Source organism: Etheostoma cragini, chromosome 8 (assembly GCF_013103735.1).
Source record: "Etheostoma cragini isolate CJK2018 chromosome 8, CSU_Ecrag_1.0, whole genome shotgun sequence".
NCBI lineage: Eukaryota > Metazoa > Chordata > Actinopteri > Perciformes > Percidae > Etheostoma > Etheostoma cragini.
Genome location: NC_048414.1, coordinates 8,793,097 through 8,810,906, shown reverse-complemented (window position 1 = coordinate 8,810,906; position 17,810 = coordinate 8,793,097). Strand labels below are relative to the sequence as shown.

General features: G+C 41.7%; 1 protein-coding gene across 1 annotated transcript; it reads left to right on the top strand.

The window, feature by feature from the left end:
• The first annotated feature begins 7,536 nt into the window (after positions 1-7,536).
• Positions 7,537-17,729, top strand: LOC117949045 (protein piccolo-like). Its single transcript, XM_034879034.1, has 9 exons — positions 7,537-7,822; positions 9,116-9,931; positions 9,965-10,346; positions 10,906-11,712; positions 13,185-14,012; positions 14,170-15,057; positions 15,259-16,185; positions 16,426-17,218; positions 17,620-17,729. Exons 2-9 carry the CDS (start codon positions 9,342-9,344, stop codon positions 17,727-17,729), a joined length of 5,325 nt encoding a protein of 1,774 aa, XP_034734925.1. The 5' UTR covers positions 7,537-7,822; positions 9,116-9,341.
• The last annotated feature ends 81 nt before the right edge of the window (positions 17,730-17,810 follow it).

Sequence of the window (17,810 nt, the reverse complement as noted above, 5' to 3'; positions counted from 1 at the left end):
TAAAAGTATTAAGCAGATTGTTCACACTGAGAGACATTTTTAGAAAAATTCTTCAAAGTGTCTTGTAGTACACTTAAACTTAATAAGTGATGCAATTAGATTGATCTGAAATGGCATACTGTACATCCCTGATTAACATTCAGCTTTACTTTTGACACCCAGTAGAAATGACTGATGAATTTAATCTAATTGTTCAAATTTGCCTCAACAGTCCATACAAAGACTTCATCAAATATTCATGTTTGCATATAATATATTTGCAAATTGGTTATATTTGTATGTACTAACGTATGTTGAAGAGATTTTCATTGATTCTTTTCTCACAATGTCCCTCAAACAAAGCAATTGTGTTTGTAGCACCAGTCGGAGCGGACAGAATTTTGTGATAACATGAAACAAGTCAGCTATGAAATTAAAATTCCCAATGGAATAGTACTATTACAAAGGCTATACTGGGCATCTTCATCTGTGGGTGTAATAAACAGACTTTCACTGGGGCTGCCTGTTTTTCCACACCTGAAGTAAATTATGAATTATGTCTCAGTATCTGTAAAAGAGGTTATGTTTTCTGTGTTCTTTCAGTATTAAAACACTAAACTATAGGAAATTATAATCTCATCCAATCTGAGAATTTAAATTTAGAATATGTGTTTGTTACACTTAGGCACATCTGTACACTGCATTGCTCTTCTACAAGACATATAACAGTGAGCATCATCATTATCATCATTAATGTTATTCACATTTCTGCTTTTCATTGTAATACCATGCATTTTAGGCTGCCTGTTTATTTGTTCCGCCATTGCGCTTCAGCACAAGTTTCCATTTTTGGTTATGAAGTTTAGACATGAATAATTTATAGGTTCATATTTGAGTCACATCCGTTTCAAGTCAAACATGTTATTTATTCTCCTTTCATTTACAATTGCATGCATTAGATGCAAGTGGATCATGACACATGGCTGAATACAAACCACCAATGTAAACAAGTAAGTATAAATAAGACAGGTATAGGCAGAAGTAGAATAAATGCAAACATTTGTTCTCCCCTAGACATAGGCCTGTGAATCAAACGCTTACACCTTACAGTAATCTTGGCTTCATTAGTTCATGTTTATCACTACTACCTTGATAGACAAACATGGCATGCATGTTAGGGTGGAGTATTATACAAACACCTGCTAGATACTCTGGAAGCGCATGAGCACATATTTTTGAGTGGGAATTTACTTTTTATTCACCTTCTGGCCAACTCGCCAGCTCACATTCAAGTAGGAGATTTGCTGAATCCAGGTGTAGGTATACGACAGTTACACTTGAAGCTGAACTGCATAAATGTGAAAAATGATCCTCATAATGGAGTGTTCAAACATTTTATGGGGCATTTTTTCAAGTGAATGTATAAGGAACCCATAACACAGCAATGTGTGCACATTACAGCAGCAGGCAGCTGGGAGCCTGTGTGGTTGCTGGTGAATATTTGATGAGAGAATGGATCCTCTCCCTGGGAAGGTTGAGTACAGTGTGCACACTCAATCGCACACACAAGCGTGCACACACACACGCACACACACACATAAACACAAATGCACACACACACCACATGCACATATGTACACACACACACCCCAGTTGGTACAGTTTATCTGCTTTCACAGTCTTACGCCAAGCAGGTGCCAGTGAAGGTGATATTAGAGTACATTGTATAACTGCCAATGAAAAGCACACCAGAAAGTGATGCCTCTTATTCTCCATGATCTCCATCTTACAAATCATTGGGAGACACACTTACGCACACATGCAAGGTCATCTTCTCTTTTTCACCTGTAGCTTTCAAGTAGCAAGAGAGCACTACTAAAAGAGTGAGTCAAAGTCAAGTTTACCTATAAACCGAGCAATTACAAGTGCAATTGTCCACTCATTGACATTTAGCTTTGCCACTATTTGTAGAATTCTACACTTAGAGGATTACACCAGTATCTGAGTGATTGGGTGCATTCATGATTGTTTGATTGTTGATTTTGTTTTGTTTTTCTATGTGGCACTGCAGTGCAGGCTTTTTAAGTAGATGGGCCCTTATAACTGCATTACCATAGTTTAGCATAGAGAGGGTACCACAAAACAACAATCAAAAATGGTGCTCATTTTGAAGGACTAAAAAAGTAAGTTTCAAGTTGTTTTTTATACTGTTGTGATATGAATAAAAAGCAGCCTAAAATTACTAAATATAAATCAAATATCTAAAACAATAAAGTTAACATTTAAAAATGGGTTAGCAGTAATGTAAAGTACGTGTGATTTGTACTGTAAACGCTGAAGGGTGAATAGACTTGAGAGGTGCGAACACTTTCAGATATGATGAAAAGCCTAAACAAACTTACTTATAAATCTTACCTTGCATTTGAAAAGTGCACTCATGTAAACCTTTATGCACTATGGGTACTGTACTTGTATGTTACTATGCAAGGTTGGCCTCTGACACTGTACACTGGAGGTAGGAGTCCTCTGGTAGTCTAAACCCCTATCTTCTTTTACACCTCTTCAATTATATACAGCCTGCAGTCTAGACCTTATTACAGCACCTCGACAAGCATTCTAAAGTCCATCTTCCTGTTGAACAGCAAACAACACCTTTCACCAAACAGCAATATTTAGTGCTAGGGTGGAAATGTTTTTGGTTACATTTGTATTTCAGAGTCTTGTCCACTCTGACTACATAATGGTAGAGGATTGCTGTGAACAGAATGCAGATGAGCGCACTTCCCATAGCCTTAGTATTAGGGATTACTAATGGCAAGATGTGTCTGATGGAAGAGACACGTTTAACTTCAGGATATTGCCAGTTCTAATAAATGGTTACATGAGCACGGAAGCATCTGCAGCTCTGCCACATCTCCCTCCCTTTACATCCGCATTGTTGAGACTCTTTCCCCACTCCATTCCTGTCCTTGCATCGGCCATTGACATTATTCTTATCTTTATGGCATTTATCAATTTAGTGCCCTCATTTCCATCATCAAATGTATTTTTGGACCCGTACCCGTCTATTTACACTCTCATTTTTTTTCTCACCCAACCTTTCTATCTTTTGTCAATCCGACTCTGATCAGCAGTGATTTCCTGCTCACTGATTTGTAGGATTTGAGGGCGTGAACTGTGTTATCCGTAGAATTCTCCTGTGAATTGGCAGGCAAGGGAGGGGCTGGTGGAAAAAGCAAGATAAGACTAGGGGAAGAGGCGATGAGGGTCTACTGATGCCTGTGGACACTGCTCCTTTAAGAGTATTTTTAGTATGGGACGTAGCTGTGGTCACTCGTCGGGAAAAAAAGACTGAGTGGCTTTAGAGACTTGTGCTGTGTTCTGGCATGATGGAGAGTAAGGGAGGGAGAAGGCACAGCAAAAACCATGCTGCCTTGGGCTCAGCAGACTGCCAAGGCTTGGTAACTCTACCTGCGGATCATGCCCATTCTAATGCAATCAAGCTATCAGTCAATTACATTTATTGGAATGTTTATAATGTGTGATAAAGGACTGGCTTGAATCAGTCTGTGAATAATATATATCTATACAGTATATATATGTATACTACTCTATATAGATATATATATATATATATTACTATATTACTATATTTATATAATTAATGTGTATTCATATTAACATATTGGCTTCATATATTTTCTAATTGGTATAATGCAAACAATATGCTAGCTCACATAATACTAGTTACATTATATATTAAGTCCTAAATAACACACTTTAATTTTCCATTTGTCATTTTGGTGCAATCCACCGGTCTTATGGTTCCATCTAGAGAGTAGTGTTGTGAGTGCAGATATGTAAATTTAATGACACTGGCAAAGTGTGTGCGATCAGGTTACTGTATAGATTACATAGTGACCCTGCCAAACACACAGGCACAGAGGCCTAAAGACCTAGAGAGAACAGCAACCCACCTCCATGCAGGTTACTGCTCCACACCTCTCCGGCTCTGCCCCAGAGAAAACAATGCCGGGGAAAAACTGCTTTGCCTTCCTCAAGGGTCAACGTCAGAGGTGTGTCTTTTTGCAAACTATTTCCTTGACTGAAACACTTTTTCAGTGACTGGTTACTGTTGTTGTTGTGGAAGTTGCAGTCTCATCCATGAGAATTAGAGCCGAGGGAGTCAGAAACAGCTAGGCAGCATTATGCTCCAGTGTGTCAGCTTAATTAAAATGAGAGAGAGATAAGTACTGCTTCTGAACTCTGTTTGCTTGAGTGTGTTTGCGAATGAGAGAGCCAGATAGAGGAAGAGAGGGAGAGAGGACGATAGGTGTGTGTGGGTGCTGGGAACAGGCTCCATTGTGCAGAGGAGAATACAAATGCTCTTTAAATGTCTTGGCAATGGTGCATGTGTTAGTGAGCAGAGAGGCAATGCTGCATAGGGAGCCCCACAGAGGAACCTGGTCAACTGTCAGATTGTACATGCCCTCATGTCTATATTGACAACTTGGAAAATGGAATTCAGGGAGAAGTACATCATTAGTTAGCATTAACTCTGAGGACTCTGGGGTTTTCCCATGCATGGCAGCTATGTGACTCAATGGTATGCTCTGCTGCCTCTTTAGCAGGTCTTGGATTCAAAGCTATGTGCGTCACTTCCCTCAGTTAAAAGACTTGCAGCTAGGTGCAGCCCAAATGAAACTACTACAAGGTGATGTGAATGTATTTGTCTGTATTGGTTGTGTGATGGACTGGGGACCTGTCCAGGATGTACCCCACTTCTCTTTCTATAAATATATGCTCCAGACACCTGAACCTTAAACAGGATAGGTTTTTACTCATGGAGATCAGCTTTCAATTTCAGCCATGCATGTGTACTGGAATTAATGTGTGCTTCATTTAAATTTTATCAGTCCATCATGTAAATTGACATACTAAACATGTTGTAAAGCCAAACAAAAGGAACCCACAGGTGACATATGTTTTAATATTCAACCTTTTCAAAATGTTTCCCATAAGCAGTTTAAATACTTTTCACTCCTCAAACGAGAGCAGGCAATTCATGTTGGGGTTCTTCTAGTGATGTTGTTAAAGTCTATTATGCTTCAGATGTGTGAGCGCAGGATTTAAGTCTGGTCTGGCGTTATCAGAAAGTGCGTGGGAGAGAAAAGCATGGTGACACAGGAGATTGTCATTATTGCATTTAAACTGACGAGAGATCAAAAGAAAAGAACATGATGGTGCCGCATCTGGTGATTGCCTGCTGTCTTACAGTCTTACATAATATTGTTGACTGACAAACACGACTCACTTGTGGAACAGGATGAAAGCAAAAATATTCCTGATAAACTCTGATTTTTAGACAGCTGTTTGTTTACTGTCATGTGTTTAAAAAAAGAACCGACAATTGCATATTTTTCTCAGAATTTATAGAGGCCCACGGGTTATAGAAAACATGTAGTTACATCTCCCAACAAATAAGGAGTAGCAGCATCTAAGAACTGTACTGTAGGCTTGCATTGACATCAGTTCTTTTCTGATACTCCACAGAAACAGGAAGAGGGTTATCACTTATTGTGTGCACCAAAACGATTTCCAAGTACCAGATTGTGTGGATGAGGTAGATATAAGCAGTCTAAGATTACTAAAAGGATTTCCGGACCATTTACGAGCCCACGACAAAGCTACAGCCTATATCCCCAGATGGAGATTGTGCTGATGAATGTATCCTGTGTGTGTGTGTGTGTGTGTGTGTGTGTGTGTGTCTGCAATAAAGCCAAATCTGGCGCTTTCCAAAGAGAGACCGATTCTGCCTCTCACACATCACGCATGACATAACTCTTCCACACGCCCACACATCACTTGCTCTCCCACACTTCTCACTCACGCTTTCCACGTACTGAATAGGAATGAATCAACTGTATGTTGTGTGTAGATTTGCATGTGACCGTGGGGGTGGGTGGGGGGTGCATTGTTTCTGTTCAAAAATTCTAGATAAATCCCTTTCTTTGTTTCTAACTAATCATTGGTGATGAATGGCAGAAGGTGGATCTGTGGTGAGAATCATTTTCCCTATTTTGAGGTGAATTGTCCTCTCGCTATTATCAAGATTTCTAAAGGTCCGGTTAGTTATCTGTTAACCGATTCACAGGAAGTGTATGTACTATATTGTGCTGTTCATTTTTGATGCGTTTTCTTAACCAAACTTCACATTCTACTTCAGTTGTGTTAAGATACTAATGCTTTCAAGGATTGTGGTCAGTTCATGGTTGGATAGAAGTCTCAGCATGTCTATTCATCTGGCCTTGAGCTGCAAGAAGAAAAGAAAAAAGCCAGCTAGTTTGTTATCACTCTGACAGCAGCACAGGATAAGATTGCCCAGATTGTCTCTTCACATCACATCTGCTTTGTAGAAAAACTCTTGTGGGATGTGTGCCAGGATAAGAAAGCCAGGACTGAAGAGGTGCTTTGTGCCAATGGGTGTTCACTTCCTATTACCGACATCGCCATTACGTATTCTATAAACTACATTGCAACAACAGCTAAAATCATTAATTTGGCCCAAGTGGAAATGTATAGATGGTGTATGCACAATGGGAGAATTGCTGCATACTTAAGAAGGGCATCTAGTCCAAAATGCATTTGTTTTTTTTGCCTTTTGCTTCACAAATGTATTGATGAAGCTGTGTGGATTATGGCCAGCATAGTGTGCCTGGTGTAGCAGGTCTGGAGGCAAGTCTAAATGGATGAAGCAATTAGGCTGGAGAAACTGCCAAAGACAAAGAAATATGAAAAGCCAATTTTAATGACAGTTCTGAGATGTATTGATTTCTGCTGAAATGGGTTGTGCTCGTATTTATACAGGGTTGACGGATGGATGAGGTTTAAGATATGCAAGCTGGAGATATATGATCTGTCATGTCTGGATGACAAAAGTTCCTGTTGGATCATATCAGGTATAGACAAAATATTATCATAAAAACAAAGGGGACACATGGTCAGCTCATTTTAAGAGATGACCTGGCATGCAACAATACCCACACCTTAATACATGCATCTAAGTATTTGGAAATACTTTTTTATTCGGAGGTGTCTACAATCTACTGGTAGATGGAATATACTTTGCCTAGTGTTATGTGTTAATGTATTTCAAGCATGAAACAGAAAATGAAAGTGAGCACCAAAACAGATGGTGGTGTTTTAAAACCATTATATGCTGAGTAAACACAGACAATATTATGCAAATTGGAATTCAAAGCAAACTGAATACGTCAGATATCGTTTTCCTGGGCCAGCACACTTGGGGCTAAAATCCCATTACCTCTATAAGCTACTCATGATCACCACAGTGACATTTCAAATAAGTCAGTGGCCGCTGATGAAATACATATCTCTCAGGATGGTAAACCCTAAGGTCTTCGACGCTGATCACGCGTCAATCCGGGGAAATAAATCGCCTTGTCCTCTTTAATTTCAATTTCCGTGCGTGATATATATTGTGATCGCCTGTCATTTGCGGCGCCTGCGCACTGGGGTGGGAGGCGGAGTGGATGCTGATCGCTCTGTTTGCCCTGTGCCCTCCATCCCTGGGCGATCAGACAGACGGGGGATATCCGAGGAGCTTTGAGCGAGGATGGGGACACAGATCGACTGTTGATGAAGGTACAGTTTACTTCGCTTTCACTGGCATAGCACGCTCATCAGCGTTTGACATTGTGACTGTGGAGGGTGAAGGATGCTCGGCTGCAGGAAGGAAAGAGATGAGTAGAGGGGAGGGAGGGGGGCACGGACCGGAGAACAGATGGTATTTCGGGAAATGCCACCGATGACATGGCTTTTGGTGGGTTTCCTCTCTTATTCAAGCTGGTTTCTAATCATTGTGGATTGTACAACAATTTGTCTGTTCCGATATTTGTAGATAATCCCTTTCAAGGGCAAACAAATAGATGTGATGTTTTCTTGTTTTAAATGTGCGCTCACCCGTGTGCACGGAGCTGTCATCACCTCATACCCTCTGCGGACTAACATGTAATCGGGTTTAAAGTGCTCGGGCGTTATGCATGCTGCTTTTTCGGTAAACCGCCTCTGGCTGAACCATACTGCCAGCGGGCTGAGCGTAGTACACGTTCAATCCAGCTGTACAGGATGTAAATAATTGCTTATCACATGATGTTGCTTTTGCTTTTTATAGGGAAAGCATCAGTATTCACTTCCCATGCATTATTTGACTGCCCCTACCCGGATGTGCCTGCAGTTTCTCCAGAGAGAGCGCTAGATTTTCTGTGTTTACTCGTCTTGCTCGTGTAGAAAATGCCCCGCATAAGATTTCTTACTGCCCGACACTTTAGTGTGCTATTTTGCTATTGTGGTCATGAATGAAATGGAATCCCAAGGATGCGAGTAGCGGAGGAAGTCGAATTCTCTGACGGTGGAAGAAAAATTGCAACCTGTGAGTCCACCTTGAATGACTATTCGAATATGGATTGTAGTAGTACGGTCTATTAAGAGCGATATCCGCCTCGTGTGTTGCACATTGGTCTGAATTGTATTGCCGGCTGAAAGGAATCGCTGACCTGTCCATGGTCCTGAAAGCAACAGTCGGAGCGGAGTAAATCAAAGTGAGGCTGAATCATTGATTGCTTTCTTTGTATAGAGGCGAAATTTGCTTTGAAAATAATAATCATTTCAGTCAGGATGGAAGTCATTTTTATTTATCCGGCACTATGGTGTATTACAGACGCTGTTTATTCACATTCACAGTGTATCCGAATATAAATTCCTCTCTTATGAAATGTGCAGATTATGGATTTAGATAAAGATGAGTAAACCAAATGATATTATGTAATTCACTGATGCTCTCCTGGGTAGAGTTATTAGAGACTACAATTATGTCCCAACATGTATAAACAGGATCAAATACCCACCTTGGCCATTGAATCGGTGGATGAGCAATATTATTTTTCCTCTGCACTCATTACACCTTAGTACGCTGTTGCAGCGGGTTTTTATTTAGTTTACCAGCATTGGCTCAGACAGCATGTGGTTCACAAATGTGCGTGCTCTCTTTTACTACCCCTCCCTCCTGTCTTGTTCCCTGTCATCTCACACTTCCTCTTTTTCTGTTTCCATTTAGGAAATCTGATGTAGATGCTGAACCAGAGGAGAGCCCAGGGAGCAGCACCAGCAGCAGTGGGGCTGTAGATGCCCTCTCCACTGCTCCGTCCCCAGCCCCCCCCGAGGCTTCTGTTGGAGAGCCTGGACAGCGAGGAGACAGCTCTTGCTCTGACTCTGACAGTCCTTTAGATTCCAGCTCCTGCGAGGAAGAAGAGGAAGAGGAGCAGGAGGAGGAAGACGCAACTATGTTTTCCTCTAAATTCCTTAGCGGGGCCAACCCCCTCAATGCCGTATCCTCTGCTGTGAATAAGTTTGGTTTATTTGGAGATGATGGGCAGGGGGATAAGAATAAGAAAGCACCTTCACAGCAGGGGACACCATCTGGAGGACAGCAGCCAGGTTTAGGCCCTGACAAAGTCCCTCAACAACTGCATGGACCCCAAAAATCAGGTCAGGGCCCACCTATGCAAAAGGGCCAGCCTCCTCCTAAACAAGGATCACCACAGTTGCATGGGAATGGACAAGCTGGACCCCCAAACAAGCCCGGTGTGCAACAAGATGCTCCAAAGGAAGGGACACAGGCTGAAGACCAGCTTAAAGGACAGCCACAAAAAAATCAACCTAAGGGCCCACCACAGCAAGGTTTGCCTAAGCCTGGAGATCAACAACATAATGTGACTAAGAGTGGAGTTCAACCTGGATCTCCAAAGGCATCAACACAACAGGTTCCACCAAAGACAGGGGTGCAACAAGGGCCTGCTAAGACTGGGGTGCAAGAGTCCACAACGGTTGGGTCACAAAAAACTGGCTCACAGCAAAGGTCACCGAAAGTAGGACAGCAAAAGCAGGCGTCACCAAGAATTGGACAACAACAACAGGGCTCACCTAACGTTTCACAGCAACAAAAGGGTTCCGCTGGAGTGGCACAGCAACAACAGGGCTCATCTAAGGTGGGACAACAACAACAAGGCTTCAGGACTACACCCCAGCAGCAGTCCTCTGAAAAGCCTGGGCCTCAACAACAAGGCCCTATGGGATCTGGGACACCTGGCTTGTCCCGGGCAGCGGCTTCATCACCGGAACCAACCAAAGGCGAATCTCAGTCAAAAAGAGTAGCAAAGTCCCTTTGCCCAGTATGTAAGACAACAGAGCTTAATATGCACACAAAGGAACCACCTAATCATAAAACCTGTACACAGTGTAAAACTGAAGTGTGCAGCGTGTGTGGCTTCAGCCCTCCAGACTCTGACGTAAGTAGTGGCTTAGAATTTTCCATATGAGTCATACATTTCATATTTTACACTAAATGTGCATGTACTTAATGTATGTAAGTTATAAATTACAGTGCATATATTTTGCCAATATTATGGTTCTCTTTGATTGACAATTGAAAAATAGAAAATGATTTTGCTATTCAGTACAGTGTTAGTAGTGCAGCCTTTATTGATTCAATTCAGTTCAATTCAATTTTATTGTTATTGACACAATGTTCAGGCATTATGTGTTTGATGAAGTTTATTTGACATGACCTTTACTGCACATATGATTTAGACTTAAATTACACACTGCCCCATATCTTAATATGGTACTAATTATTATGCAAATGCAACACCTTTCTCAGTCTCTATTAACAATTAATTAATTGCATGGTTAAATGGTTACTGTAGTTATTCAATGATATAAGGTATGCCATTAACGTGTAATGCCACTACACAATTATTGTGAACTGGATGTTCTCTTCTTGTACTTTGTGTGCATAACTGTGTTATCATTTTTAAAATGTATGTATCTTTTTTATTTTTTGTATAGGGGCATGAGTGGCTCTGTCTTACCTGTCAGATACAGAGAGCTCAAGGAGCTTCTGAACCACCAGGACCTTCCATGAAAAAGCCAACACCCAACCGGACCCTCTCTCCCGCTGCACCTGTCAAAAAAGAGATGTCATTACCAGGTTCACCTCAGAAATTGCAGTCTACATCAGAAAAAGTGCCAGCTAAAGGTGAAGCTGCCAAAGGACCAGAAAGTCAAAAACAGGCCAGCCCAGCTTCTGTTAAGAAAATGACTCCTGAGACCCAGAGAACATCAGGGTCTCAAAAACCAGACCAGACTAGTCAAACTGGACGCAAGCAAAGCAGTGCCCCGCCGGAGTCAGGAGGTTTATTTGGCTTTGGTGGTTCTAAAACTGAAGCTGCAAAGCCTGGAGGGATGTTTGGGTTTGGTTCCTCCATTTTTAGTTCTGCATCTACCTTGATAGCCTCAGCTGTTCAGGATGAACCTAAAACCACACCACCAGTTTCTCCCAAGATGCAGTCTACAAAGGAGACCAAACCAGCTACTGTCCAAAAGTCAGTGCAAGACAAGAAACAAGAGCAACCACAGCAGGCAAAGGCTCATCCCGTACAGGTCAAAGTGGCCAAAGCTTCACCAGAGACTCAAAAGGCAGAAACAGCAGCTGCCTCCCACAATGCTCCTAAAGGAGGTCAATCCACTTGTCCACTCTGTAAGGTGATGCTGAACATGGGCTCTAAGGATCCCCCCAACTACAATACCTGCACTGGATGCAAAAGCACTGTCTGCAACCAATGTGGATTTAACCCAATGCCAAATGTCAGTAAGGTAAGACACAGCATTAGGATCACTTTTGATGTTCAGAGTAGGTGTTGAAGTAATTTTCGTTTCATTGTTTGAAGGGTTATTCTCAAATGGTGTGACTCATTTAAATAAATCATTGACAGGACAGCGTTATTTTATAAGTTACAGAGCTCAGGTGCAGTTTATGACAGTTGCATGCTTTAGAAATCATTTTTTTCTCATTAAAATTGTATGAACAGATAAGTTACACCATAAAGATGCAAACTGAATCCAAACTAGAGTGTTTATTATCTTTGTTTTCTGGGCCGACCTGTGAATGCTGTTGATGTCCAATTCTCCAAATAAAGTTGCAAAGCAATTTTCATTCTATGTCCCACTTACAGAGCCTCTCTAAACATTGAGCCAACTTTGATTCAGACTCTTTGGCTAGACCTGGCATATAAGGGCTCCACTCAAATACAAAAACAAACCCACATGCCTCTGGTGTCTTTCCCATTAGACTTACAGCTCAACAAAAAGTGAAAAAGTAAGACAATGATGAAAAAGGTTTTGGAGGGTAACAACGTTACCAGTATTTGTCACTTACAAATAGAATTTAAAGATCAACGACTCTTGGAAAACTGTTTATTTACTTTTTGTTTGACTGTGTTGAATATTGTTTATGGTTTTTAGAAAAAGAAACATTACTTTAAAAGTTATGTGTGAAAATGGACACACACACATGCACACATGCACAAACACACACACACACACACACACACCCACAAACACTCACACACACACCTCATGGGGATTGTCTTGTAGGGAATACCACATACAAGTTAAATGGACATGGCATACTGAAGCACACATGACTTGACACTTGACTCTGTAATTCAATGTACAATAAGTAGGCTACATTGACAAGGACAGCACAAGACTATGTGATCTTGTGATACTGCCTACTGTACACTTACAGCCAAAATACTGGTAAACCAAGATCAGGATGGAAAGATCCTTTTTTGCATTTTGCAAGCACTCTGTGAAAGTGGATGTTTTAATGTAACATGTATAGTCCTGAATCACTGAAACAGTGACAGTACTGTTATATGTTTACTTGTTTAAACACATTTAATTAAGCACACACAGCTGAAATGCTATTTTTTTCAAATACTGCGGTGAATATTGAATGTTACCAAAAGCACCAACCAAGGACTAAGCTACGTTCTATGTTTCTAACATCATGACGCTTATCAAGATTACATATGCCTCATCAGTTCCAATATTTGAAGCAACCCAGTTCTGTCTCATCTAAATTGCTGTAGCCATATACAGGGTATGCTCACTGTATTCCGTGATTATTTGTGTGTGTGTGTGTGTGTGTGTGTGTTTTCTGTTCAGAATAGGAAACCTCAACTCCTAGCTTCTTAATTGTATTATTAGTTTAGAGCTTTCATTCGTTTTTTTATCATTAAAACATGTACATGTATAATTTGTTTATTTGTTGTGTTTTTAAGGGCAAGGAGTGGCTTTGTCTGAACTGCCAGGTGAAACGAGCTGCCGGCAAAATTGAACCCCAAAATGAAACATCTTTGGTCAGTTCCTCGTTTAAGAAAACTACTCCAGCACAGCATGCCGTACAAAAGACTTCTGCACCAGGCTCTCCTCAGAGAAAACTATCTACACCCGCAGCACAACCAACCAAGGCGGAAGCTGCTAAAGGACCAGACAGTTTTAAACAGGTCAGCCCGGCTCCTGGTCAGAAAACACCTCAGGACAGCCAGAAGACAGGTCCTCAGAAACAACCAGAGAAGACAAACCAAGGTACACATAAGCAGGGAAATGTTTCTGCAGCTGCACAGGAAGAGTCAGGTGGGTTCTTTGGTTTTGGTGGCAAAAGTCAGCCCGACGCTGCAAAGCCGGCAGTGACTGGGAAGATGTTTGGTTTTGGTTCCTCCATCTTTAGTTCTGCATCTACTTTGATATCCTCAGCTGTTCAAGATGAGCCCAGAACTACACCGCCACTTTCTCCCAAAATCCATCCTCCAAAGGACTCTAATTCCTCAACTGTCAAGAAATCCGAACAGGAGAAGAAACCAGAGCAAACCCAGCAGTCCAAGGGTCCTCCATCAGCACAGCAAAAAGTGGACAAACCTCCATCAGAGCTGCCAAAGAAAGCACCGGCTTCCCCAGTTGTTTCTAAAGCAGGCCACTCTACCTGTCCTCTCTGTAAACTGGAACTCAATGTGGGCTCTAAAGATCCTCCCAACTACAACACCTGCACAGAGTGCAAAAACACTGTCTGCAACCAATGTGGATTTAATCCCATACCAAATGTTAAAGAGGTAAGACAAGAGTAGTGTAGATTTGGAATATACTTGAATGATGATTGTTGCGTTGTCTTTTTGATTAATAATGTAAATAATATATTTTTATAAGTAAAAAACTTTCCATTGTACAACAATATTAATCTAAATCTTTCTTAACTGATTGTTCTAACAGGTGAAAGAGTGGTTATGTCTCAACTGCCAGATGCAGAGAGCACTAGGAGCATCTGAGCCTCCGGGAACTCCGATGATAAAACTACAGGCATCACCAAATAAAGTCCCTGTACCTGCCAGTGCCCAAAATAAGGAAACTCACCCACTAGATAAACCTCAAAAGAAAGACATTCAAACACTAGCTGAATCTAACACAAAGGAGACATTTGCATCAGGTTCCAAACCACCTACACCAGCAGATCAGCCAGCAAAGCAGCTACCAAAAACTGAAGTCTTGAAAGGATCAGAAAGTCAGAAACAGGTCACCCCAGCTCCTGGTCATAAAACTCCACAGGAGGTCCGAAAGACAGGTCTTCAGAAACCTCAAGACCAGACAAGTCAAACTGGACATAGGCAGAGTAATACTACCTCAACTACAAAAGAGGAATCTGGCGGGTTCTTTGGATTTGGTGGTCCTAAACCTCAACCTGATGCTACAAAGCCTGCTGAATCAGTGGGTGGAAAAATGTTTGGCTTTGGTTCCTCCATCTTCAGTTCTGCATCCACTTCAATGAACACATCTGTCAAAGATGATTCCAAAACAACACCACCGGTTTCTCCCAAGATATCTGCCGGGAAGGCAAACAAATCACCTCTTGCTCAGAAACAAGAGCAAGAGAAGAAGCTTGAGTCCAATCCCTCTCCATCCCCACAAGCCAGACAGAAAGGACCTCCACAGGATGGAGCTGCTTCCCCAGCTGTTTGTAAAGCAGGCCAATCTACCTGTCCACTCTGTAAGGTGGAACTCAACTATGGTTCCAAGGAACCTCCCAACTATAACAACTGCACTGGATGCAAAAGCACTGTCTGTAACCAATGTGGATTTAATCCAATGCCAAATGTATCAGAGGTAATAAGAGCAAAGATGACAAATTCCCCAATACACTTTCAAATTACAATAAACTACAAAATTATGAGGATTACACGTTACATGTCAGCTAATTATTGAACACGAATACACAATACACTCTGTAAAGTAACATAAGTTAAGTAATTGCATGCAGGTGTTGTAAATAGTACTTTTTTAATTCAACATATTTTCTTTTTGCAGGTAAATGAATGGTTATGCCTGAACTGCCAGATGCAAAGAGCTGTTAATGCATCTGAACTCACAGGACCTCCAATGAAACCTCTCAGTACTCCAACTGCTGTACATCAGAAGATAACAGCTCCTAATCAAGAGGAATCTCAAAAAATAGAGTTATCAAAATCGGATGCACCTTCAATGATGGAGACTCTGGTGCCTGATATATTTAAAAAGAAGGGGAGTCCCACACCAGGTTCTCCTCAGAAGACACAGGCCACAGTGGTTACAAAGACAACGAATGCTGCTAAAGGACTAGAACTTGACACACAGGCAAGCCCAACTCTTGGCCTGAAAACTCCTCTGGATATCCAGGGGGAATCAGGTTCTCAGAAACCAACTGACCAGACAAGTCAACCTAGACTAAAACAGAGTAAGGTCACCCCAGAGACAAAGCAGGAGTCAGGACACCTTTTTGGCTTGAGTGGTCCTGCAACAGGGCCTGATGCTTTGAAAACAACAGAGTCTGTGAATGGGAAGGTGTTTGGCTTTGGTTCCTCCATTTTCAGCACATCATCAAGTTTGATATCATCTGCTCAGGACGAATCACATACTACACCACCAGGCTCTCGTAAGATGTCTTCACCAGCCCAAGTCTCTCCCAAGATGTGTGCTGTGCCCAAGATTTCTCCGAAAAGTACCATAACAGTTTCTCCAAAAATTTCCCCAGCAAGAGAGCCCAAAATGCTTGCTCAGAAATCAGAGCAGGAGAAGAAACCAGAACACTCTGCAACAAGCTCCCAAATATCTTCCAATGAAAGCCAGGCCACCTGCCCACTGTGTAAGGTTAAGCTTAACATCGGCTCCAAGGACCTTCCAAACTACAACAACTGCACTGAGTGCAATGCATCTGTCTGTATGCAATGTGGATTTAACCCAATGCCTATGGGAGAGGTAAGTGAACAAATGCACAAATAAGAAAACCCTTCTTAATATTTTATGCATTTACACAACATCTGTTTGTTGAACTGTAATATGAGGCCTTTTTACAATAACCTTGAACTGGATGGCAGTTTTAAAGGGTATTTTTCTCTAAAAGTTAATGTGAATTACTGCAATTTCCAATTCCAAAGCAACACATAACTGGTAGCTACTGTATTTTAGGTAAAAGAGTGGCTGTGTCTTAACTGTCAGATGAAAAGAGCCGTTGGAGCATCTGGGCCTCCAGGACCCCCCACATTGAAGTCCCAAACATCATCAAGTAAAGTTCCTTCACCTGTTGCAGTCCAGGGGAAGGATTCTTTCAAACCAAATACACCTCAAACTAAGGACAGTCCAGGCCCTGCTGTACAAAAGAAGGAAGCCTCGGAACCAGTATCACAACATAGAAAACAGTCTACACCATCAGTGCAACCAGGCAAACCTGAAGCTCCTACTGCACCAATAAAACAGGCCAGCCCAGCACCTGATCATAAACCACCACAGGAAAGACAGAAAACAGTTCCACAGAAGCCAACAGATCAGGCTAGCCAACTTGATGCTGTAAAGCCTGCAGAGTCAGTATCAAAAAGGGAAACAGAACATAAGCTGAGTAATGCCATGGCAGCGACACAGCTGCAGTCAGGAGGCTTCCTTGGTATGGGTGGTGGTAAAACTCAACCCGATGCTGCAAAGCCAGCAGAGTCAACAACAGGAAAAATGTTTGGCTTTGGCTCTTCCATCTTCAGTTCTGCATCTACTTTGATAACCTCAGCTGTTCAGGACCAGCCCAAAACTACTCCACCAGTTTCTCCCAAGATGTCGCCAGCAAAAGTAATCAAGTCCCCTAGCTCCCAGAAGCTGGAGCAGCAGAAGAAGATAGAGCCATCTCAGCAAACAACACCCAAATCAAGACAGGCCAAATTGGACAAAGGCCCATCAGAGCCTCCAAAGGCTGCAGCAGCCTCCCTTGTAAATGTCAAACCAGGCCAGTCTACCTGTCCACTCTGTAAGATGGAACTTAATATGGGTTCCAAGGATCCACCCAACTACAATACCTGCTCTGAATGCAAGAACACTGTCTGTAATCAATGTGGATTTAACCCTATGCCAAATGAAACAGCGGTAAGAGAAAACAAATATATTTCTTAGTGAAATGTTATTTTCCATTTGACTGCTATATGACTGTAGATAATGACACCACATTTACTTTTCTGAACGTAAGCATTGCTGGCTCCTAATTGTGTTGAAATTATGCATGCCTTTGTTAGTTATTACTTTCCTGTTATTAGATTTGTAACTGCTGCAATATGACAAATAAAAATACTTACTGCCTTATATAAATATAAAACATAATTATACAAAGATTACTGAACAGATAATAAGGAAACTTTTCTTTCTTATTTTTAGGTGAAGGAGTGGTTGTGTCTCACGTGCCAGATGCAACGAGCTCTAGGAGCCCCACAGCCCCAAGGAGTTGCTTCCGTCATCTCTCAGATACCTGTAAAACCACAAAATAAAGATTTCATCAGTCCAGCTGAACCTGAAAAGAAAGACTCGCCTCAGAGGAAACCATCTGGAACAGCACAGCCAACTACAGC